The sequence below is a fragment of the Ahaetulla prasina genome, chromosome 5 (genome assembly GCF_028640845.1).
Source record: "Ahaetulla prasina isolate Xishuangbanna chromosome 5, ASM2864084v1, whole genome shotgun sequence".
NCBI classification, from domain to species: Eukaryota; Metazoa; Chordata; class Lepidosauria; order Squamata; family Colubridae; genus Ahaetulla; species Ahaetulla prasina.
The window spans coordinates 28,247,368-28,271,623 of record NC_080543.1 but is presented as its reverse complement, the minus strand read 5'-3'; the positions used below and the strand labels follow the sequence as shown (position 1 = coordinate 28,271,623).

At 37.9% G+C, this 24,256-nt stretch overlaps 1 protein-coding gene across 1 annotated transcript in view; it reads left to right on the top strand.

Annotated features, from left to right (window-relative positions):
• The window catches only part of FLT1 (fms related receptor tyrosine kinase 1), a 139,601-nt gene that overhangs the window by 89,781 nt on the left and 25,564 nt on the right, over nucleotides 1-24,256 (top strand). The window contains exons 14-18 of the mRNA XM_058185588.1: nucleotides 1,583-1,729; nucleotides 4,416-4,547; nucleotides 11,058-11,164; nucleotides 16,854-16,989; nucleotides 23,828-23,932. Of these exons, the coding sequence (XP_058041571.1) occupies nucleotides 1,583-1,729; nucleotides 4,416-4,547; nucleotides 11,058-11,164; nucleotides 16,854-16,989; nucleotides 23,828-23,932 (627 nt within the window). The remainder of the gene's footprint in view (nucleotides 1-1,582; nucleotides 1,730-4,415; nucleotides 4,548-11,057; nucleotides 11,165-16,853; nucleotides 16,990-23,827; nucleotides 23,933-24,256) is intronic.

Genomic DNA, 24,256 nt, shown 5'->3' with positions numbered 1-24,256 from the left:
CAGTGTGCACATGCGCAGTGGCCAGCTAGTCTTCATGGGACCGCCAGAAACTGGAAGAGCAACTCCCTGGTGCGCATGCGTACACCGGGAAGCTGAGCTTCCGGTTTTTGGTGCATGTGTGCCAGCCAGCTGGTCTTCGAGTGTGCATGCATACCAGAAACCGGAAAACCAGGTGATAGACGCATGTGTGCACACCAGAAATCGGAAGCTTAACTTCCCAGCACGCACAGGCATGCCAGGGAACTGCCGTTCTGGTGCTCCCGCATATGAGCACCAGGGAGCTGCTCCCGCATATGAGCACCAGGGAGCTGCTCTTCTGGTTTCAGGCGCTCCCCCGCACGCACACGCACACACCCACTCCCATTTCAGCACTCGGTGCTGAAAAGGTTCACCAACACTGGTATAGGGTTTCCTGCTTGAGCAGGGGACTGGGCTGGAAGATCTCCAAGGTCCCTTCCAATTCTGTTATTCTGCATATATCAGGTGTTACATTTGATATATGTATATTCTTAAAAAACCTTGAATTATATGTCACATGCACACATATATGCATAGACACATATGATAGCTTTTTTTTATCCACCTATCAAGTCTTTCCCAAGAATCTGGGATAGGCAGACATTGTTTGATGCTCTTAAAGGTATCATCCCAGGATGTAAGCTATTCCATTTATAAAATGGATGCGTGCACAACTTATAAAATCATTCATAACCCTTTATAAGATGATCACACTTCACTTGGGGTACAAATGTGTTATCCAGTAATTATCAATATGATTGCACTGACAGTATTAATAGTATAATTATATTATACATAATTTCCAATTATGCATTTCTTTGACATTTTTATCATGATAATTGTGGCATTTTGCTTTTGTTTCCATTATTAATCTTCCATTTTTATGGAGAATTTACTGTTAAATTGGTGTAAAAACTCTTGCCAAATATTACAGCTATGCTCATTTGTCTAGTGCATTTTATTCCTATTAATAAATGATTACAAGTGAAAAAAAATACATTTAGGCATCCTATCCCATCCCATCCCATCCCATCCTATCCTATCCTATCCTATCTATCCATACTATCCTGTCCTGTCCTGTCCCGTCCCGTCCCATCCCATCCCATCCTATCCATCTTGTCTTATCCTGTCCTAAATATACAGTCCTAGCCTATGGATGAGTACATAGAGGTAATCTCATATCCTTCAGTGGAATATATTCCCAGGATTATGTGGTCATGGAAAAATTTTGAATCTAGCATTGAGGGTAAGTGATTAATTTCTAAACACATATGCAGAAGATTATGCAGTTAGATTATGCCTTTTCATATATGCAATAAAAATATTCACACAGCAACAATAAGTCTTGCATTCTCTATTCTGTACTTTCATTTTCTTCTACTGGTATGGGAATGGTGCTTTTCTTAAAAAAAAAAACACAAAAAAAACCCCTGAGATACTTGTGTAAGTATGTAGAAGGCAAATTGGCAAACAACCACTATGTAGAACAGGCAATTGGGATGAAACAGAACATGATGCCATTGCATTAGGAATGTACTAATTGATTTGTTAATTTGTTTTATAGCTCAGGAAGCCCCATATCTCCTTCGGAATGCCACTGATCAGGTGGTCAACACCAGCTACTCTCTTAGCCTGCAGTGTTCTGTACATGGTGTGCCAGAGCCCCAGGTATGGTGGTATAAAAACAACAAACAGATACATCAAGAGCCAGGTGAGTGCAGCACCCATTGATTTTTGTTTCTGCCTAAGATTCCTTGCATTTTTCTGCTTCATGTGAAATAGTATGACTGAGTTCTGCAATACTGAGCTACCGATCACAAAGTTGAACTGCTTCTACATCAATTTTAGAAACCTCTTGTTCATTAGCCTGTCCTTGACTTGAGGTTTAGGTTAGCCTTTTTTCAGATTCTAATTTTCTAGGGTGTTTGTGTGTGAGAGAAAGAGAGGGAGAAGGAGAGAGAGAGAAAGATGGTGATAATATACCAGCACTCTAGATATTTCAACTAACTTGAAACCTTCTTAAATTGTACCCTTGTGCTGGAATATTCACATGAACACTCTTTCAATGCTTTGCTCCAATATAAGGTAAAGTTCTTAGGACATAGCCCAAGAAAGAAAAGAGTGCCCAAGCCTCTGTCATTTCAGTAATATTTCTTAAATATGTTTTTGCATAAAAACATACCTACAAGAGAAACAAGTCAATCATAAACAAAGTGTTTTATTCACAGGGAGATCATAGATAAACGCTTGGAATTCACCTCAAAATAATTTTGTTGGCTAAAGTCTGTCCCCAATGCAGAGCATAATCAGGTGCCCAAATTCTACTTAATAGCCATTGGTCATCAAAAGTCACCAACTACTTCATTACTGTTCATGAAAGAAATATATTTCATTATTAATTATACCAAAGAACACAATTCACATTAGTATTTGCATACATATTAGATCAGGGGTCTCCAACCTTGTCAACTTTAAGACTTGTGGACTTCAACTCCCAGAATTCTGTACAGAATTCTGGGAGTTGAAGTCCACAAGTCTTAAAGTTGACAAGGTTGGAGACTCCTGTATTAGACATAATGGCCAATCTGGTTTTATACTTCACTGTATGAAGATCCACATTTGGACATGCCACCAGAGATAATGGATAATTATCTAACGCAACCTGATTAGAATCAGTACAAGGGATACAGTATCACTATTACACTTAAGGACAAACCTATGACATTTCAGTTTCAAGCATCCAAGAACATTAATCAGCAGACATCTGCCTCTTATCCTGGGCAAATTTATTTGTGCCAATTTCTCTAAAATTATATTCAATGGATAAAAATATTGTTGGCAGGGATGATATCAAACTCTTCACATACAAAGGATTGATGGTTATTTTCTAGTTCAGAAAGACCCTCCTTGGAAAAAGATCTTCTAGATTCACAGCTTTAAACCTGCAGGACGTGTAGTTCCTTTGTAGAAAAAAAAGGGAGGAATCTTATTTCCTTTTTTTAAAAAAAGAGGGGCCCACATGTTCCTCACTAATCCCAATTGTCCTTTCCACTCAAATCTGTAGATTTGGTGGATTTTAGAAGAAATCCTATACTATCACCTCTTACAATACTAGGCAGCACAGTATCAACAGTAGAGTCCTTCAAGTTTCTAGGTTCTATCATATATCAAGACTGAAAATGGACACCTAATATCAAAAACATCATCAAAAAAGCACACAAAAAATGTTCTTTCTGTGCCAACTCAGAAACCTCAAACTGCCCAAAGAGCTGCTGATTCAGTTGTACAGAGGAATTGTTGAGTCTGTCATCTCCATCTCTATAACTCTCTGGTTTGGTTCCGTAACCCAACAAGACAGACACAGACTTCAGAGGATAATTAGAACTGCAGAAAAAACAATGGCTACCAATCTGCATTCCATTGAAGACTTGTATCCTGCACAAGTCAAAAAGAGTGCTGTGAAAATATCTACACACCCATTGCATTCTGAACATAAACTGTTTCAATTCCTACCCTCAAAAAGACACTATAGGGCACTGCACACCAAAACAACTAGACACAAGGACAGATTTTCCCCAAATGCCATCACTCTGCTTAACAACTAATTCCCACAACACTGTCAAATTATTTATTAAGACTGTATTACTATTATTCGTTTCTTCCTTACTAGTATCTATCACTTCCCACTTATTAGAATAGAATAGAATAGAATTTTATTGGCCAAGTGTGATTGGACACACAAGGAATTTGTCTTGGTGCATATGCTCTCAGTGTACATAAAAGAAAAGATACGTTCATCAAGGAACAACATTTACAACACAATTGATGATCAATATATCAATATAAATCATAAGGATTGCCAGCAACAAGTTATAGTTATACAGTCATAAGTGGAAAGAGATTGGTGATGGGAACTATGAAACGATTAATAGTAGTGCAGATTCAGTAAATAGTCTGACTATAATCATGTTGCTTGTATCTTTCAATTTATATTGTTTTTATTTGTTTCCTAGTACGATTTGATAGCTTATTAGTAACCTTGACTATCACTAAGTGTTGTATCTTTTTATTCTTGATGAATGTATTTTATTCCCCTTGTGTACATTGAGAGCATATACACCTAAGACAAATTCCTTGTGTGTCCAATCACACTTGGCCAATAAAAAATTCTATTCTATTCTGTTCTGTTCTGTTCTGTTCTATTCTATTCTATTCTATTCTATTCTATTCTATTCTATTCTATTCTATTCTATTCTATTCTATGTCTTTGTTTCGCAGGGCATATCACAACTTTGGAACTGTCTTATAACTCCAACATCCATCATAATAGGATTTTCTTTGGCAGGTTACACTCCATGTTTATGAGCTACTCATTTTGAATCTTTCCAATTCTGCAGGTATAATATTAGGGCCAGGAAATCAGAGCCTCTTGATTGAAAGAGTGCAAGAGAGCGATGCTGGATCCTATCAGTGCATAGCCACTAATCTGAAAGGAATGGTGACAAGTTCAGCCTATGTTACAATACAAGGTAATGAAGTCTTAAGGCAATGGTTTGGGTTGCTTGATTTTTCCTGTTTGATCTTTCCTGAAATCCCCAACTGATTTTTATACAGGAGATCTTGTTCTTCATAGAAAAACAGGTAAGGAGCATCTTATCTGGGACATGCTGCTTTTATTTCTGTTGAACAAAGCTTTAGCAAAGGAAATGCACTAGGTCAACAGGACAGCTAACGGGAAACACTTAATCAGAATGTGTTTATATTGACCTGAAAATAAGTTTTGTTGCATTCCAACAAACAAGAGTCAGAATAGAAGGGCCATGTATATTTAGCTTCATTGCTTGCTTCACTTCCTGTTCCAGACTATAAACTGAGTGACCTATTTGATTCATCCTGAAGTCATTTTCTGTTTTCTTCCTTCTTTCATTCATTAAAACTGGTATGCTCTTGTTTGAGAATTGTGGCCTCTGAGTAGGTTGACAAGTCCAATACATGGTGCTGGATTACCACCCTACATAGCACAAGAACAGACTATTTGTGGGACTATCTGTGTAGCCTTGCTTTTATGCACCACACTGGGTCTATCAGGGAGGGCATGCTCCAAATCCCATCCAGAAATTCATACCAAATTCTTGGACCCCAAAGTCATATCTTGTGGAACAGCTAACACCCAGTGATTAGGACCCCTGTATCTATAAATCTATATCTATTTACACCCACATCTATCTGCCTGCCTGCCTGCCTGCCTGCCTGTCTGTCCATCCATCCATCCATCCATCCATCCATCATTTATGTACCATCTATCTATCTCTATCTACCCACCCACCCACCCATCTTTCTTTCTATCTGTCTATCTATCCATCCATCTATCTATCTATCTATCTATCTATCTATCTATCTATCTATCTATCTATCTAAATATCTATCTAAATATCCATCCACCCACCCATCCATCTATCAACCCTTTCATCCATCCATCATCTATATACTAACTATCTATCGATCTATCATCTATCTATCTATCTGTCCATCCATCCATCCATCCATCAACCCTTTCATCCATCCATCCATCATCTATATACTATCTATCTATCTATCTATCTATCTATCTATCTATCTATCTATCTATCTATCTATCTATCTATCTATCTAATCTAGGCTGTAATATGGAACACAGTAAATGAAACAGCTTACTGGATAAGCTTACTTTTATACCATGGTTCTCATCATACTGTTTACACATTTCCTGTAAGACTAGGTGAAAGCAATGTATTAGCACTGTATTTCATGTTTATGTATATCATTCCTCTTAATTACTTTAATTATCCAAATAAAACCACATAATTTTGAAAAATTCATGTTTTCTATGTGCATTGATATTTGAGAAAATCAATTTCTCTCTCTCTCTCAAAATCTACTGCAAGAAGTAGATTTATCTAAGTGTCCTTTTATTTCCAGTTATATTCTGTTTTTAAATAGCTCAATAAAACCATAAAACAATTATATATAATAATCTCCAGGGTTCTTATCCCAAGCAGACAAAACCTGGTGTTGCTGCTCTTAAAATCATTCATTGCTCCGGTAATTTTAATAGTGTAGCTCTGTGTTTTGAGTCTGATCAGGTCATGTAAACAAGCATACGATAAGCTAATGAATTGTCTGTCTATGTGACTGCCAAGCCAGTACATATATTTTTCAAAGAGGAGTAAGAACAGGAGCGTCAATGAGATCATATCAATGAATTGTCCCTATGTTTGACAGATTTGTGGAAAAAAAACCCAGTTTGTGATTCAGAGAGGAAGGAAACTGTCTGCTCTTTTTATTTCCTTAAAAAAAATAGTACTGACTACTATTTTTGTATCAAAAAGGGATGATGACTGAGCAGGATTCAGCAAGTGCTTTCAACAATTAAGTGTCCTAATCTTGGAATATTTCTAGAGTATAAAATTGGAACCCATGAAAGTGATGCTCCACCTTTTAATTATTTATAAACTTATTAGTCACTTTCATGATAGGGACAATTAAGAAAGGGATCAAAAATAAAACTGCCAATATTAAAACTCTTTTGCAAAAAAAAAAATGTGATTGAGGCACACCTGGATTACTGAATGGGATCCAAGTGGGAAAGAAAGAAAAGAAAAGAAGGAAGGAAGGAAGGAAGGAAGGAAGGAAGGAAGGAAGGAAGGAAGGAAGGAAGGAAAAAGAAGAAAGAAAGAGGGAAGGAGAGAGAGATGGAAGGGAGGGAGGAAATTAAGAAGCAAAAATATTGAAATAGAACAAAATCAGGAAGCTGGAATATAAATAAGATTATTAATGAATAAATGCTGGTTAGAGTAAAGATCCATACATAGGGATTCCATTATATTTTTACTGCCAGATAATTAAAAAAAATATTCCTATCTTCTACTAAATATTTCTTTTTTTATAATAATTTTATTGAAGTTTACACATTGTATATATCATAGCCAAATTCTGTGCAGCATTTAAAAGCCAATATGAGATCATGAGCAGTTTTCTGTTTTAAAATAGGCAGCTTATACATCTATTCAATAAATAAATAAGTAAATTAGTAAATAAGAAAGAAAGAAAGAAAGAAAGAAAGAAAGAAAGAAAGAAAGAAAGAAAGAAGAGATAGTCCATCAACATTTGAGATATTCCCATAAAAATGTGAAATTGACTATGTGCATCTCAATCTAGCTTTTGTATCAATATTTTCTTCTTTTTCTTTGTCTTAGGTTGTTGATTTTTAACCTTGATAAAAGTTTAATTCATTCTTTCTGGGAACTTTCTAAATATAACTTTCTGTGTCTTTCAATGTACTGCCTCGGACTAGCATTACAAGACCCAAACTTTACTGTCATTTTCAAGTGACTCTGAATGACTGTAGGCTATTGTTAGGTTTAATAAACATTTATTCAAGTCTTACTTTTTTCACACACTCTGATAAGAACTACAGTATACCAGAAATGATAGGTAGGAATCTGAGTAATACTATGAAGAAGCTGCCTTAGAAACAAAACGGTTGAAGGAAACCAAGAATGTGACTGCCCCTTCATAAAGTCACTTAAAATAGGCATTATAGACCTCTGGGCTAGTCAAGAACCCCCACAAGGAAGACATTAATCATTCCCTCTTTCTTTTGCCAAGAATGACAGTGGGCTGGAAGACTGAACAGCAAGACACATTCCTGGAAAATCATATTCCAGATCTGTTCCAGCGCTTGCTCAGCAGATGTTCTGTCCTAAACTAAGAGGACATTTGAAGAGAATGTCAGAGTTACAGGAAGTTTTAAAGAAATTCTATATATTGTTGGGATACAAGCTCAAGAAGTGAAATAAATATTTTACTGGAGATGTATGAAGAGAATTATGTTATAATTAATATTTTTTTCTTCAATTTAGATTCTACTCTTTTTCTTCCTTTCTCCTCTCTTTTTACACCTCTTCAATCATTCATAATGAGATTTGTATGTTTCTTGTGGTGCTTCATCATGCAGAATCTGATCAGGCCACGAACACATAGAACATCTTATCTAAGGATTTTAGCTTTTGAGATACGTAGTTGGGATCAGAACCAGTCTGGAGTAGTGATTAAGGTGCTGGCCTAGGAACCAAGAGACTGTGAGTTCTAGGCCTCCCTTAAGGAGTGAAAGCCAGTTGAGTGGCTTTTGGCCAGTTACACTTTCTCAGCCCAGCTCACTGTATAGGAAGATAAGGAAGAAGTATTAGGTATGTTTAGTGCCATGAACTACTTATAAAGATAGGATAAAAACCATCTTTTAAAAATTAAATAAACACATCTATTATTGATGGAGAATGTTAACATATATAAAGCAACAAGTTAGCTTGTGACCACTGAGCAGCTGAATACACACGATGTTGCACTGACTTGACAATTCAAAGCAATTCATTGTACTTATTACTATCCTGAGAAACTCTTGAATGTGCAAGAAGTACCGGGATAGCTCAGGCTGTTAAGAAGCCTGTTATCAGAACACAGTAGCCTGCAATTACTGCAGGTTCAAGCCCGGCCCAAGGTTGACTCAGCCTTCCATCCTTTATAAGGTAGGTAAAATGAGGACCCAGATTGTTGGGGGGGGCAATAAGTTGACTTTGTAAAAAATATACAAATAGAATGAGACTATTGCCTTATACACTGTAAGCCGCCCTGAGTCTTCGGAGAAGGGCGGGATATAAATGTAAACAAACAAAAAAAAGTACAAGCAGACTGGAAATTTTATATAATAGCACAAAGAAATGGCAGTATGGAACTATCTATGTCACAATAGTGAGGATTCTTTCAATCAATTCAAAATACATTTTTATCAGGATTGACATATATGATATACAAAAGATTTTTCATAATTTTTGTTAACAACACCCTGTTTTGAATAATCACTGATAAGGTTTATATCCTAAATGTACAGGATACGAATTTGAGGAAATAGAATGTGAGACGATTTCTGGTAGGTCATTCTATAAATTAAAAAGTACCATGTGTAGGCTTTAGTAAGGTTGTTGAAGACCATATGTGACCAGAAATTAAGAGAAAATCTGGAAGGTCCATTGTAACACTTCTTTATTTATATGATCTTTCTCTTCTGCACTTTATCCAGCCTTAAGACCATTAAGATCATTTAATTTGCTGAAATTTCTGAAAATTGAAGATGGTGCCAAGAACCATGCAAAATGTATGGGAGGATGGACAGAAATGGACCCATCTAAGAATATATACTTATTAGCTTCCATATTAGCTTTTGTCTTCACAACATTTATTTTCCATAACACATAATAAAGTAAACTATTTTGCAGACATGACTTCTTCTAGACCAGCAATTTCTGACTGACACTATATTCATGGCCTTTTGCATGCAGAATCCTTACACAACAATTCCAACAAGAATACATGAGAGTTTCTGAAGTATACTATAGATTATGGAAGTTCTCTGAGAACATCTCTGAGAATGGAAATTAGCATGAATAAATTATTTCTAGATAGACTTTAATTATATGCCAGTTTTTTTCAGGTGAGAAGGCCTGGAATATATTTTTAAAGATTTGAAGGAATATATTTTTAAAGACTTGAAAACCCGGATAAATAGATTCATTATTAAAAAAAACAACACTATGTTCTCCTTTCTAAACGGACTGTAGTATATCAAATTCAAAAACTATTTATAACAATCAATTTTCTTGCACTTCATTCTCCTACCTGTGCTACACTGGTGGGTTGCTACTGGTACGCAGTGGTTTGGGTGAACTGGTAGCACCGACGATCATTTGGTAGCAAATCGGTTCCTACCTATGTTCAGATTGGCCCACCTGGGCTCCTTTTTTACCTTTATCTTCTCAGCTGATTAGCACGGCAGAGTGGATTGCCGTGCAAATTAGCTGTGCTCTCCCCAGTAGAAATGCGGAAGTGGAAAGTTTTTGCAAACTGTGCACACACCTGCAGCGTGTGTTTGGTGTGCGCGCGCACGAAGTGCACAGTCAGCGAACCGGTAGTAAAACCGGTAGCAACCCACCACTGCTGTGCTAGAAGCAAATCTCTGTTGAGTAGGCAAAATGTCCATCTGTTTCTTGTTTTGATGATGGCCTGATCTAGTTTCAGGTTGTTTATTTTTGATTAAATGAGATTCACAGGAATTAAAATGTGATGGCCTTGTGAATCGGCTTTGTAAGAGATTAAGTACATCATTTTCTGTAAGTTGTGATGCCCATGAAAAAATAGAGGAAGCTTGGGATCATACCATCACAGCTGCCATCTTGACTCTTTGACCATGGACACTGCTGCTTCAGTTGGTCAGCTTATTTCTTTATCTCTGAAAAGGAGGCAGGATGCCAGATGAGGAGGTTTTAATGAAGCCATCCAGATTCCAATGAAGCAGCCAGCCGCAGCCTCAGAGCAGTTAACTTAAAACCGAACACTTATTTTCTTGGCATTTGGCTATGGAGGGCAGCCAACAGTCTAACTCATTTGGACCTCTTAAAATTAAGATCGGCATCTTAATTTGAAAATACCCTTAAAGAAGATCTTGAAACTACAATTGGTTCAGAATGGTTATAATGGCATTATTATACTTAAATTGCACCTATAATACTGTGGTACACAGCAGGGCTGTCAAACTCCCAACCTGTGGGCTGGATGCCTCACGCATTGGCCAGGCCCACGCCCGTTTAGCAAAGGGGAAAAAAGTCTGGATACATCACATGACGCCATTGTGATGATGTGAGTTTGATACCCCTGGTATACAGTATAGCACAGTAATATAGTACACTATAGTTATATAGTAATACTATGATACAGTGTAGTATAGCAGTATGATATATATAACAACATGATAGCCAGGAATTCAGAGAATTGTGTTAGTCAGTGATTATATCTGTTGCCACTCTTACTGGTTCAACTGATGGCACTTAAAAAGGAAATAGCTGTGTACTACAAATGTATTTCAATATATGTTAAGCTCTCGATTTATTTTTATAGAAACTAATGCTGGTATTTACAATGAACTTGTTGGTTTGCTTGCTTGTTTTTAGGAACATCTGAAAACTCAAATCTGGAGCTAATAACATTGACCTGCACCTGTTTGGCAGCCACACTCTTCTGGCTCCTGTTAACTCTCTTCATACGAAAGCTGAAAAGGGTAAAGACAAAGGCATCCAAAACTTCTATTTTAGAAGTTTAGAAGTTACTTTAGAAGTGTGGTTGCCCAACCTTTTGGCTTGCCTGAGCTGCATTGAGAGAAATTGCCTCATATAAAATATATCAGGGGTGTCAAACTTGATTGTGTTTGACTTTAGGGGATGTGGGGGGCGGCCAGCCATGGTGGGCATGGCCAGGTTGATGTCACTCATGTCAGGAGCGCCTTTGGTGGCCTGAGTGCTCTGCCAGCAAAAACAAGTTCCCATTCTCCATTTCCAGCTGCGACGGCCTCCTACAACCCTCTGCCAGCAAAAACGGACCTCAGGAAGGCCGCACATGGTCCTCCCAAGCTCCCTTTTTTCTGGCAGAGGCACCACGGGCCAGTCTTTTGCTGTTTCCAGGGCGATCCCACAGGCCAGATCTAAGCATCCTGCAGGCCGGATCCAGTCCCCGGGCCTTGAGTTTAACACCCCTAAAATAGATAATATAGTTAATGTATATAAATAAACTTCCTTTATTTTTAAAATATTTTTACGATCCTGTGGGGCTGCATGACTAGCTGGCCAGGGCTGCATGTGGCTAGTGGGACCGACATGCCTGCTTTAGTGTATCTTTTAGCCAGAAGTTTATATTTCAGGGTTATGCATGTGAGAGAGACTCCCAGTTTCATACACAACTATGCTCCATTGGCCAGTATACACTAAAAGCTGGATATACTTGTAAGTAAAGTTGGGTTTAATCAACTTATCACCATTGATTTTATCTGAAGCACAAATTCATTTCTTCTTAGCGGTGGCTTAGTGGGTAAGACGCTTAGCTTGTTGATCGAAAGGTCGGCAGTTCAGCGGTTCAAATCCCTAGTGCCGCGTTACTTGTCCCAGCTTCTGCCAACCTAGCAGTTCAAAAGCATGTAAAAATGCAAGTAGAAAAAATAGGGACCACCTTTGGTGGGAAGGTACCAGCGTTCCGTGCGCCTTTGGCATTGAGTCATGCCGGCCACATTACCATGGAGACGTCTTTGGACAGAGCTGGCTCTTTGCCTTTGAAACGGAGATGAGCACCGCCCCCTAGAGTCAGGAATGACCAGCACATATGTGTGAAGGGAACCTTTACCTTTTATTTTACAAAACTTTTGCTAAAGAGCTATTTAGGAGAAGCCTACATTCTCTCAGACTTGGAACCTAAGCCTAGGTATTTATGGTATCTTACGGTACGCTCCCCCCTTTTTTAGCATAAATTCTGGGTGAGTGGATGCGTCCGTGTGTATATCTCTCTGTGTGTGTGTGCTTTGTATTGTATTGGCTTAAAGCACAACATTCTCCTGTTTCTTCCTCAAATGATTTCACCACAATGATCAACATAAATCATCCATGCAATTCTCTTTCCCTTTACTAATCCTGTGGGGATCCTGGATAGCTCCCCCCTCCCCATATGGTGCAAGGTTGCACATATTTTTTTTAAAAAAATAATTTTATTAAAATTACAATTAAAAACTAAAAGCTAACACAAACTACAAAAAAAGAGAACAAAAAAGAAAAACATGAAAAAAATAGACAGGGGGGGCAAAAAAAGGAAAAAAATAAAGAAGTAAATTCCCCTATCAAAAATTCAAACAATTCTGATAATTTATCACCGTCTCTTAAAATATATCACCTGGTGTTTTCTTTTCCATATCTCATCTCTTAACCAGCTTAAATTTTCTCAAGCAGGCTTCCATACAATATACATGATTTAGGGCTCATTGATCATCGTATCTTCTAATTAGAACATAAAGATGTTCCTTTTTAGCGAACACATCCTCCTGAGCAGTGGTGAAATCCAAATTTTTTTACTACTGGTTCTGTGGGCATGGTTTGTGACATGGTGTGGCTTGGTGGGCGTGGCTTGGTGGGCGTGGCAGGGGAAGGATATTGCAAAATCTCCATTCAAACCCCACTCTGGGGCCAGCCAGAGATGGTATTTGTCGGTTCTCCAACTACTCAAAATTTCCGCTACCGGTTCTCCGAACTGCTCAAAATTTCCACTACCAGTTCTCCAGAACCTGTCAGAACCTGCTGGATTTCACCCCTGCTCCTGAGGTAGCCTTTATCTCAACCCAGGTTTCCCATGGAGGCAGCTTACATTCATCTTTGGCTGTTTTAAAATAGATCTTTTTTTCCCCTCTCTTCTTCCGAGACAAGACTTACTGTAGAAATACTCTTCTACTGTATGATGTCTCATTGACAAAGTTAAACATGACATAATCTGGACTTGGGATCTGCTCAGATCCCTTTGGTTACTTCTTTTTTTTTTTTTTTTTTTTCCAAAAAAAAGTTTTTATTGGTCAAAAAAAAGTTTATACAAATACATATCAGGTATGGTAAATTTTCATTTTTCTTATACGTGATAAGAATTTTACTCAAAATTTTAAACACATACAACAGCCATATGGCAAGCAGGTAATACGGAGTAGCTAAGTTTACCAATCTTACATACGCAATAAAGAAGGGTCAAGAATAATCAGAATATCATACGAAAGAGAATAAGTAAAACCAACACAATACCAAATATCTTTGTCACCTCCTAGTTTTGGATCTCAGAACTCTGGGTTCAGCCTGACCCAACTCCAGGGCCGCAACAGCGGCAGCCGCCTCCGCCCCATGGTCTATAACCTCCCCTTCTTCAATTCCTGGGTCATCTGATTCCAGGAGGGCTTTGTGTTCCTCCACGTAGGCCGTAGCCTCCGCAATTGTACTAATTTTTTTCGTAATGCCCTCCCGGAAAATCATCAATCCTCTGGCATCAGCCATCTGAAGCCTACCCTTCTGGTACAATTTGCTTGACAAAAGTAATATTTCTTTCTCATTTCACGTACCTGTCTGGGAATCTGCCTCAGAATGGCTATCTCCTGCCCCTATAAGTCAGTGCCCCACTCCTATGTTTTCTAAGAATTTCATCTCTCGTCTCTCTTTTCACAAATTTGACATGAACCTCTCTAGGAACTGCATGCGTGCGTGCATATTGTGAATTAACTCTATAAACTCGATCCACATCCCAATTCATAAAATCAACACCTCTCCCAAGAAATTCTCCCAACAGTTTAGTCACAACATCTCTCAAATCTTCTTGGTCCACTTCTTCCAAATTTTGAAACCTAAGGAAATAAGACATTTTATCCATCTGTAGTCCAAGCACAGCATTGCTTGTCGTCTCCCCTCTTTTCTGCACTGCCCGCATCTCACCCTCAAACCTTCCACTTTCTGCTTATTTTCTGCTGAGACTTGTTGAGTATCCTTTAAATCCTTTTGGATAGTCACAATTTCTGCTCTTATTTCATCCAGTTTCTTGTCCATATTAGATAACTTTTCCAAAATTCTCCATTTCTCCAGCAGTTGGTCTCTGACCTTTGCCATTAAAAAAATTTTTAAAGTCCTCAGGCAAGCACAGTATCCTTATAATTTCCTCCGGATCCACCAGGGGCACTCACAGGAGCAACGAGTCCAGAGTACAGTTAGTCAACCAGGAAGTCAAGGGAAGTGATGTCATCAAGATTCTCATAGTGAAGGCGGAAGCTGGACGCCACCATTGTTCCTCAGAGGAGGGGCCTCAAACCTCCCTCCTAAATTTCTCCATCACCTCTTCTCCAGAGCTCCACAAAACCGTAATCTTGTTATTTTAAGTTCTCCTCTCTCCAAAGTGATTCAGATTCTTCCAGTCGCAGGGGAGAAAACCCCCGCACTCCGGAGCACTCCACTCACGTTTGCCGATATCCCTTCCTTCTTCATTCCTCAATTCTTCTCCGTTCCTGTTCACCACCAGGCTGCTGCAATTATAAATCCAAAGCCCCGTGTCACTGGGCACTGTGCCTGCAAGCGACCAAAATAATGGCGGCCTGTGGCCTCGAACCCCGCCGAGCCTAGGACGCGCCAGCATCGGTCCCCACAGTCCTGTATGTCGGCTGGGAGACCCCTGGCGAGCCGTCCGTGCGGCAGGTGTCCTTTTCGGAACACCTGGCCCCTGAGGGCCTCGGCGGCGGCCGGATTCGGACACTGGAGGCAGGAGAAGCCTTCCAGACGTCCGTTGCCACCGGATACCGGAAGTCGTCCCCCTTTGGTTACTTCTGACTGCTGCAGATATACCACCAGTCCTGGAAATTACAAAATGCTGTTCAGGCATTAAGTAGACCCACATCTGTGCCTGCATCTTCTGAAATATTGTTAGACTCATAATGGTACAGAACGTTGATGTAACCTGAGGGAGAGAACCAGAATAAAATGTGGATGTGATTTCCATTAGACATCCAACACTTTAGTAATCCCAGAGACAATGAAAAACAGCCTCACACTGAATGCCTAGACTCAGTGGTGGGATTCTACCAGTTCTACCCGGTTTGAGTGAACTGGTAGCTGGGGTTGCGGGAGGCTCCGCCCACCCACCCGGATGTCATAATGTCCTTTTTTTTATGCTCTGCACATGCGCAGAAGGTCCTGCACATGCGCGGAGGTGATTGCTCACATTTGCAAACCAGTAGTCAAGATAAGTCAATACCACCCCTGCCTAGACTGATCTTTGGGATCTTTTCAACCATACTAAGATGTGGGAGGTCAATAGAAACTTGACCTCAGCTTGTTTGCTGGATTCACACTGAATCATAGATGGAATCCAGAAGACATCGGGTTTTCCATCTGATAGGGGAAAGAATAGTATCTCCATATCTTTTAAACTGAGTGATAAGAAGCATGATTTCAAAAGTGCCCATGTTATAAACATTTTGTGTTCATACTACCTTTATATTTTAAAAATAAGCTAATTAGCATTCTAAAATTGAATTTAGAAAGCAGTTATTAGATCAATAAATACAAATAGTTCATTTAAGTATCTTGCAAAGTGATTGTGTCATCAAGAGCACAGGCTGGAACTTGTTCTTTTTTTTCTCTGAATCAAGATTAATTAGCTTGATCATCTGTATAGAGACTCATGCCTAAATCTCTCCGAAATCAGTAAAGCTTCTTCAGAAAGAAGTATGTATAGGATTACAGTTTTAATCCTTCCCACAGGCTAGTGATTCTAAATTACTTTTAGCAATGATTGTGGGGGAACAAGATCGTGAATGCAGAAGTCTAGAGGGAAATGCAAATTCCTGAACATTTGAAAAATGCATGCACAAAATGTTACTGATTAATGTTTTGCAGATTACATCCAAGCCTTGCACAACTTTTAAACCACATTTGGTCTCTCTCTCTCTCTCGTTTTTTTTTTTTAACAAACATTGACAGCTGAACTTATCTGTTGCATATGCCAGAATTTTGTTTTGTGAATGGCTGTCAGCCAAATCTATTTTTAGGGGTCAAGGTTAGTCATCTTCTCAAAATACCCTTGCTTGAAAATACAGGCTTGAATCTCTATTGCATGGCTATTATTGAGGATTTTTTAAAATATGGATTTAATAAAATGAAAAAAGAAATCAAGCGTCCAATAAGTGAGAGACAGTGGTACAAAATGTGGCCATAATGAAAATCTATATGACACAATTAAAGTGAAGAATCTTGAGAATCTTGTGTTTTGGCACAGAAAATGTACATCTGTAATGTGAGTTGCTTCTGCAATCATCGCTAATTAATCTACCATTTTCCTGACCAGAATCAGAACAACTTTGTCGGAATTGCTTTTATGTCCTATAGTGACAAAGGAATTTAATCATTCTTTTCTAGCCTGCTTCCTCCGAAATAAAGACAGACTACTTGTCAATCATAATGGATCCTGAAGAAGTCCCCTTAGATGAACAATGTGAACGGCTTCCTTATGAGGCCAGCAAATGGGAGTTTGCCCGGGAAAGGCTTAAGTTGGGTAAATATATCTATATTATTTTGAATGAGTAGCATGAGAATTTAAAAATGCTGGTTATCTATGTACTTTTCTTCATTTGATTCATTGACTAAAACTTGGATGAGAATTTTTTTAATCAAGGGAAGTATTACCGGTAAATTGGGATGATTAATTAGGTATGTTTCTTTCCTTTCTATATAAGTAGTCATATACAATCTATAAGCAAATACACTGGAGTAGGTAGCTACATTAAATCTAAATAATCGTAATTCCAGTGGATCCTGCATTTTCCTGCTCCTTTTGAAGATATATGTAGTATTTGAATTAGGAATTGTTCAAGTGTGCTCAAAAGCCCGATTGGGCTTATTATCAGGGGATATCTTATTTTGGGGGAAACAGGGTAAAAACAACAACAAGATTTCTGTCTTGAATGTGCACATAGTAAAATTATATTTATCACAGTTACAGTAAATGTTCGAGTTTCTTAGAGAAGGGTATGGACGTTAAAATAGGTTCTTGCTTGGAATGCAGAAAACAGCACTCATATAATATTCCAGCTTAAGATCTCAGTATTTCACAAAGATATCCCGCATCAATCACACTTGCAATTATTACATTATTGTATTACATTTTGCCTTTTTATCTACTTTGAAAATTGTGTGAGTTGGAAGTACTTGAGTGCCTATGTTAATATTTTCTTTCAACCTGAAAAATTGGAATTCTACCTTCAAAACAAATTTTGATTTAGATGTGTCCAGGTTACAGTCTGACAGAATGTTCTAGTTGAATGAAATTTGGCCATAAAAACTGAACAAGGATATTACATTCTCAAAAGCTGAGATTTTCTACAGGAATAATTTCCTCAGGGCTATGCAGGGATTTGTTTAAAGGGTTCCAGTGTTCAAGTTGGAAAGCCATAGAAATTCTCTACATAGATATTTGCTTTAAGGTAGCATTTTTATATGTGCGGCCGCTATATATGCCTTTCACAATGCATTGCTCGGAAGTTCTCTTCTAGAACTGTGTGTAGGTGCAATGCAGTGGCTGAATAGGCAGATTAGAAAGTATAGATAGAATTGTGGCTTGAGTCCAGTGCAGGCCAGTCTTTGCTGTTCAAAGTGCTGCTTCAGTTCGCCTAATGATACATGCACTGATATTGTCAAAACCTTCCTCATTAGAGGCACAGGGTTTGTTTTTTTTTTCCTTTCATCCTCCATGCCAGTTTCTAGAGCAGGGAATCCTGGAATGAAAATTGGAAAAAAAAAATCAATTGAAAATCCTGTCAATGACTACTTGAGTTTCAACCACAACAATACATGAGCAAATAATAGATATAAACTCAAGGTAAACCGCTCCAAATTGAATTGCAGAAAATATGACTTCAGCAACAGAGTGGTCAATGCCTGGAATGCACTACCTGACTCTGTGGTTTCTTCCCCAAAGCCCCAAAACTTTAAGCTTAAACTGTCTACTGTTGATCTCACCCCATTCCTAAGAGGTCTGTAAAGGGTGTGCATAAGTGCACCTGCGTGCCTACCGTCCCTGTCCAAATATTCCTTTTTACTTACTCTTTTCATGTATCCAAATTATGTTTATACTTTTACCTGTTATCTTATATACGATTGACAAATAAATAAATAATAAATAAAAAAAATAAAAAAAGCTGCACTGTGAAATCTTGATTCCTTTGACATTATGACACTGACCTCATTTGTTGAAGGAAGTGCACTGATAGATTTCAAGTGCATTAACTTAAAAATATAAAGCATGAATGAAACAAATATGGGTCTTCCAAAATGAGCACAAATATCACCCAAGCAAATTTGCTAAGAAGCCACAATGGTTCTTATGCTTATCATTTATTTGTGCTGCTCAAGGTGGAGTTAATTCAGTTCCTTAAATTCAGGCTTGTAGTTAGGAGTTAAGGTCCAGATCAGAACTAAGAACCGCGTAAGTGTTGTGTGTTTGTAGATGGGAAGGGGAGACGGAATGGCATAAACAAGGAAAGAATGTTGTGATCATGAATGAAAAACAGATTTTGAAACGTTGGCTGAATTCACCATGTTGCTAAATCATCTTTTGCCCAAATCTCAGCTACAGGGGAATCAGTCCAACCTCATATTGACCTTGGCAGCACAGACAGCTATTATCTACCATACATGACATGTTCTTGTGGAGCTTCTCATTTTTAGCCTCACACATATTTTCCTTCTTCAACAGTTAAAAAAAAAGCTCATAATAGAAAGTGATTATATGAATCTTAGTGTTTTTCACTAAATGTTTGTGGAAATTGGAACTACACTGGTAGTCTTGAAAGTTGCCAAGGTTGGATATTCCTGGCCTACATGATAGGTCCAGATCCAGAGAGATTGTTTTGTTGCTCTTATTCCTACTAAGGTATAAATTTAACACTTAATGATACAACACTTAATGATAGTCATAGGCTACAATTAAGCAATCAGGAAACAATCAAAATCAGTATAAATCGTAAGGATACAAGCAACAAAGTCACAGTCATAAGTGGAAGGAGATGGGTGATGGGAATTATTACAAAATCTTGAATATACCCTGTTAATCAAAATAGCCAAAACTGGGCTATATAGTCCAAGTATCTGGTCTGGTATAAGGCAGTTTCCTTACTGGAAATGGAGAGTTCTCGATAATGTGCAACCGTTCCTAAATCTCTTCACAAATGAAACTGCAAATAAGACATTATAAAATATCTAGGATAATCACAGAGAATCCCAATCATTTCCAAAGGCCATATTGGTTCCTTCTGGTGAAGAAGATGATCCCTTACACAAAGCAGTGTCACTCACTAGTGGTGCACTTTGTCTTACATTCGCATTAGCTTCTCACTCATCCTCCTTAATGAAAAGCCATGGTCGCCTTCTGGCCCCATACCACTTAACAGTGCATTGTAGCTAGGAAAAAGAAAACTTTAGAGTATATTCTGCCATTGCTTCAAATGAGTTGTAGCTCACTTTTCATTTAGTAATAAAATTGCTTTCTGTGTAATTAACTTCCTATGCCCTTGGGGAGAGTTTATGCATTTTATAAAACAAGGCGAATTTCATCAAGGTCTTAAAGTTTTCAAGTATGTTCAACAAACCCTTAAGAGCCTACATTTGGCAGTAAAATGTAATGTGACTGAAACCAGAATACGGGGGGGGGGGGGACCAACAACCAAGAATGGGGGTAGGAGTAAGGGAGTTTTATTAGATTTTTCTGTGAAACTGAGATTCTTCAGATGGAAGACATGCCTAGAAAAATATGTCAATGTTATAATACAACAATACCCTTGTGGTGCTTAAGGCCCACAGAATGAGGTTTATGAGTTGTTTATTTCAGCGTGTAAATGAAATATTAATGGACTTTTTTAAAAAAAATGCAAAATCTTCAGTCTATATATATAGGAACAAATGAACAGTAATATAGAACCCTAGTATCATATGTAGGAGAGGCTATTTAGGAGTCCAGCCTCCTACTCAGTGCAAGAGTTCAATAGAAAGCATTATCAGCTAGGACTTTCCAATTTGTCCATACTCAACAAAGAAGGGTTATTGAATTTCATTGATCCCACAGCAATTTTATTTTTTTTACTATCTCTTCTCTCTTACCTTTTCAAAGCTATTTCAAGTAAGAGCTGAAATGTTCACAGTGTAGGCCCTAGATAAATTCTACAGAAAAGGTGCTCCATAGCAGGGGTCTCCAACCTTGACAACTTTAAGCCTGGAGGACTTCAACTCCCAGAATTCCCCAGCCAGCTTTGAAGTCCACCAGGCTTAAAGTTGCCAAGGTTGGAGATCCCTGCTATATAGTATGGGTGCCATTGCTGACAAACACTTATATTGAACCTCAAAAAGGAAGACCAGAAAAAGGGTCCTAGCAGAAGATCTCAAAAATAGTTTGGGGAAAGTTTTTATCTCGGGCCTTTGGCCTTAAACAAGCAGAGGTTGAAGTAATTAAGCAACATAATTCAAAATTAGAAAATAAAATGGATGAATTTCAAAGTAAAATGGAAAAGACAGAGGATGAAATAGTTTTGATACAATACAGAAATATGGAATTTGCTCTTAGAATCCGAGGTTTGAAAGAAAATAAGGAAGAGAATTTAAGGGAAATTTTTTCTGAAGTATTTGCTGAGATATTAGCAGCTCGTCCAGCAGATGTGGCTTATCAAATTGAAAAAATATATCGTGTGAATTCTTGGATAGCAAGGCAAAAAAAGTTGCCAAGGGATGTTGTTATTTATTTTACAAGCAGAATAGTGAGAAATCAGATTTTGCAAGCTTCATATAAGGGGAGAAGATTCAGATTGCTGGTCAAGATATCTTGATATTAAAGGAAATTCCACCAAAATGTTAAGGGCTAGGAAGGAATTTGCCTTCCTGGTGAATGAACTTAAAAAACATCAGATTGAATATAGATGGGATATTCCAACTGGTATAATAGTATATTATGCAGGGAAAGTACATCGTTTCAATACGGTTGGAAAAGCAAGAGAATTTTATGTTGAGGTATTAAAAGTTGGAAGTCTTCCCCCATTGGAAGCTAGAAGAAGGGAGGCTGAAGTGAAGGAAAGAGAAGTGAAGCAGGTACAAGAACAGATTGTGATGGAAGAAGATTTATTACAAGTGTTGGAAATACCTACGACGGGTTTAGATTCAAAAGAACAAAGGCTGACTAGAGCTGCTGCTAAACGCAAGGAACAAGAGATGAAGGCACAACAACAACTGGCAACTACTACAATGGAAATAGTGGAGGAGCAAGGCCTAAAGTAAAATGTGATCTGCGGCTGGTGTTCCAAAAGTTTCCTTTGGCCGATAATGGCAATTAAACTATTATCTTGGAATGTTAATGGCCTGAATTCACCGCAGAAGAGAAGGAAAGTATTTCATTATTTGAAATAATTTAAAAATGACATTACCTGTTTACAAGAAACACATATTAGATCTTGCTAAATGTTGGAGATGCAATTGTGAAGATGCTACTTATTACCATATATGGTGGACTTGTAAAAAAGTTAAAGTATTTTGGATTAAAGGCTGGTGGATCATGCAGAATATTTCGAAAAAGAAGATTAAGTTTGCTCCGCAGTTCTTTCTATTAGGAATAATTATGGACTATACAGCTATAGAGACTAAATTGATTTTGAACTTAATAACAGTCGCAAGACTTTTGATTGCTCAGTATTGGAAGAAAGAAGAATTACCTACAATCGAAGAATGGACAAAACAAAACAACAAATGGACACTCAAAGTATCAAATCTGGCAGAGATGACAAAAATCTCCACTTACTTGAAAGACTATATACTAGAAAAATATATTTTAGAATGGAAAATGTGGATTGATTATATTTAAAATAAGTATCAGATAAAAAAAAATATCGAATAGCATATGAGTAAATTTAGGAAATATTTTGTATTAGATATATTTTTGAAGGAGAGGGAATTGAGAGTGTGACTAAGTGTGGTGTGACTAAAGATTATAATTTAGGAATTATTTTGGATTATGATTGTTAGTTTTGATACCCTGCATTTTGTTCTGGGAAGTCGGGTGGGGGTGGGGGTAAGGGGAGGGAATTGGGGGGTTTGGTAGAGATGGAGTGATGGTTAATGTACAGGGATTATTGAAGAAATATAATTAATGTAGGGTCGGGTCTGCATAGTTACCATTTTAGAACGGTGGGGGGGGAGAAAAGAGAGTAGGAGGTAGGAAAGAGGAGAAGAGGAAGGAAGAGGGATAGTAGAGGAGAAGGAAGGTGTAGGGTGGAGGAGGAGGATGTAGATAAGAGAAGGAGAGGAAGGTTTGGAAAGTAAAAGAAGGTAGAAGAGGGAAGAGTGTTAAAAAGGGTGGTGGTGACTGGGCAAGCCCGACTAATTGTATATAACTGTACATTGGATGAATTATTTGATATGATTGTAAAAATAAAACTTTTTATAAAAAACAAAAAAAAACAAAAAACAAGCAGAGTTGTAAAACATGTTGACCAGGTTCCAGGAGAAAATAAAAAATCAATGAATTTTATTTTAAAAACTTTTAAAATATGAATACGAACTTGGCTGTACTAGCCAGATTATGACAACAGTGCGTTGGCCCAAGAGATTGGCTGAGATAATGTTTTTCTGTTTTGTAGTGCAATTTTCTTGGAATTTCTAGACAATTTGTCATTTGTTAAAAATCTTTCTTAATATAACCCAGAAACATTTCAGATATTCATGTTGTTGCCAAAATCACAACAGCAGAGCTAGAATACACAGGATCAAAAAGGGTCACAAGGAGTAATTTCTGCCTTAGGGACCATATTGAGTCTCTCTTCCTATTTTTCTCACAACTTAAAATCCTACAGTTAAAATAATTTCATCTAGATCAATATAATACCAGTTCATTTTATCACACATTCTGTATATTCATGCATTTTTGGTAGAATGCTGCCACATTCATACCAGAGGTGGGTTTCAGCAGATTCTGACCAGTTCTAGAGAACCGGTAGCGGAAATTTTGAGTAGTTCGGAGAACCGGTAGTAAAAATTCTGACTGGCCCCGCCCCCATCTACTCTCTGCCTCCCAAGTCCCAGCTGACTGGGAGGAAATGGGGATTTTACAGTAACCTTCCCCTGGAGTGGGGTGGGAATGGAGATTTTACAGTATCCTTCCTCTGCCATGCCCATGAAGCCATGCCACACCCACCAAGCCACACCCACAGAACTAGTAGTAAAAAATTTTGAAACCCACCACTGGTTCATACCGAGAAAACTTTAAAGCTTATTGGAGAATATAATATTGTAATTTTACCCAAAGCTGTCTCACTTTTAAAAATAATGTCACAAACAACTGTGATTTCTTTTTGATGCAGGGAAGACACTTGGGAGAGGTGCTTTTGGGAAAGTAGTGCAAGCAGTTGCATTCGGAATTAAAAAATCACCCACGTCCAAAGTAGTTGCTGTGAAAATGCTGAAAGGTATGATGAGCTTATGTCGAGAAAATCCTTATATTTATGGGGCATAAAATTTGATTCATAGTTGTGAGTAATCAAAATGAATGCATCCTCATTTTCAAATGTTCAAAATTTGTAAATTGTTGGACTTTTATTACTTAATATATTGCATTTTTGGGACAATATAGTGATAGACAACAGCTTTTGAAAATGGCTGAAGTATAATCACTGTAGCTTCTTTTCCGTCCCTCCCTCTCTCTTTTTCTCCCTCATTAAGCATTAAATTATAAAAGCTGAAATGATTAACTGCTGGCCTATGGGTGAAAGGTTTATAGACAAACTCAACCC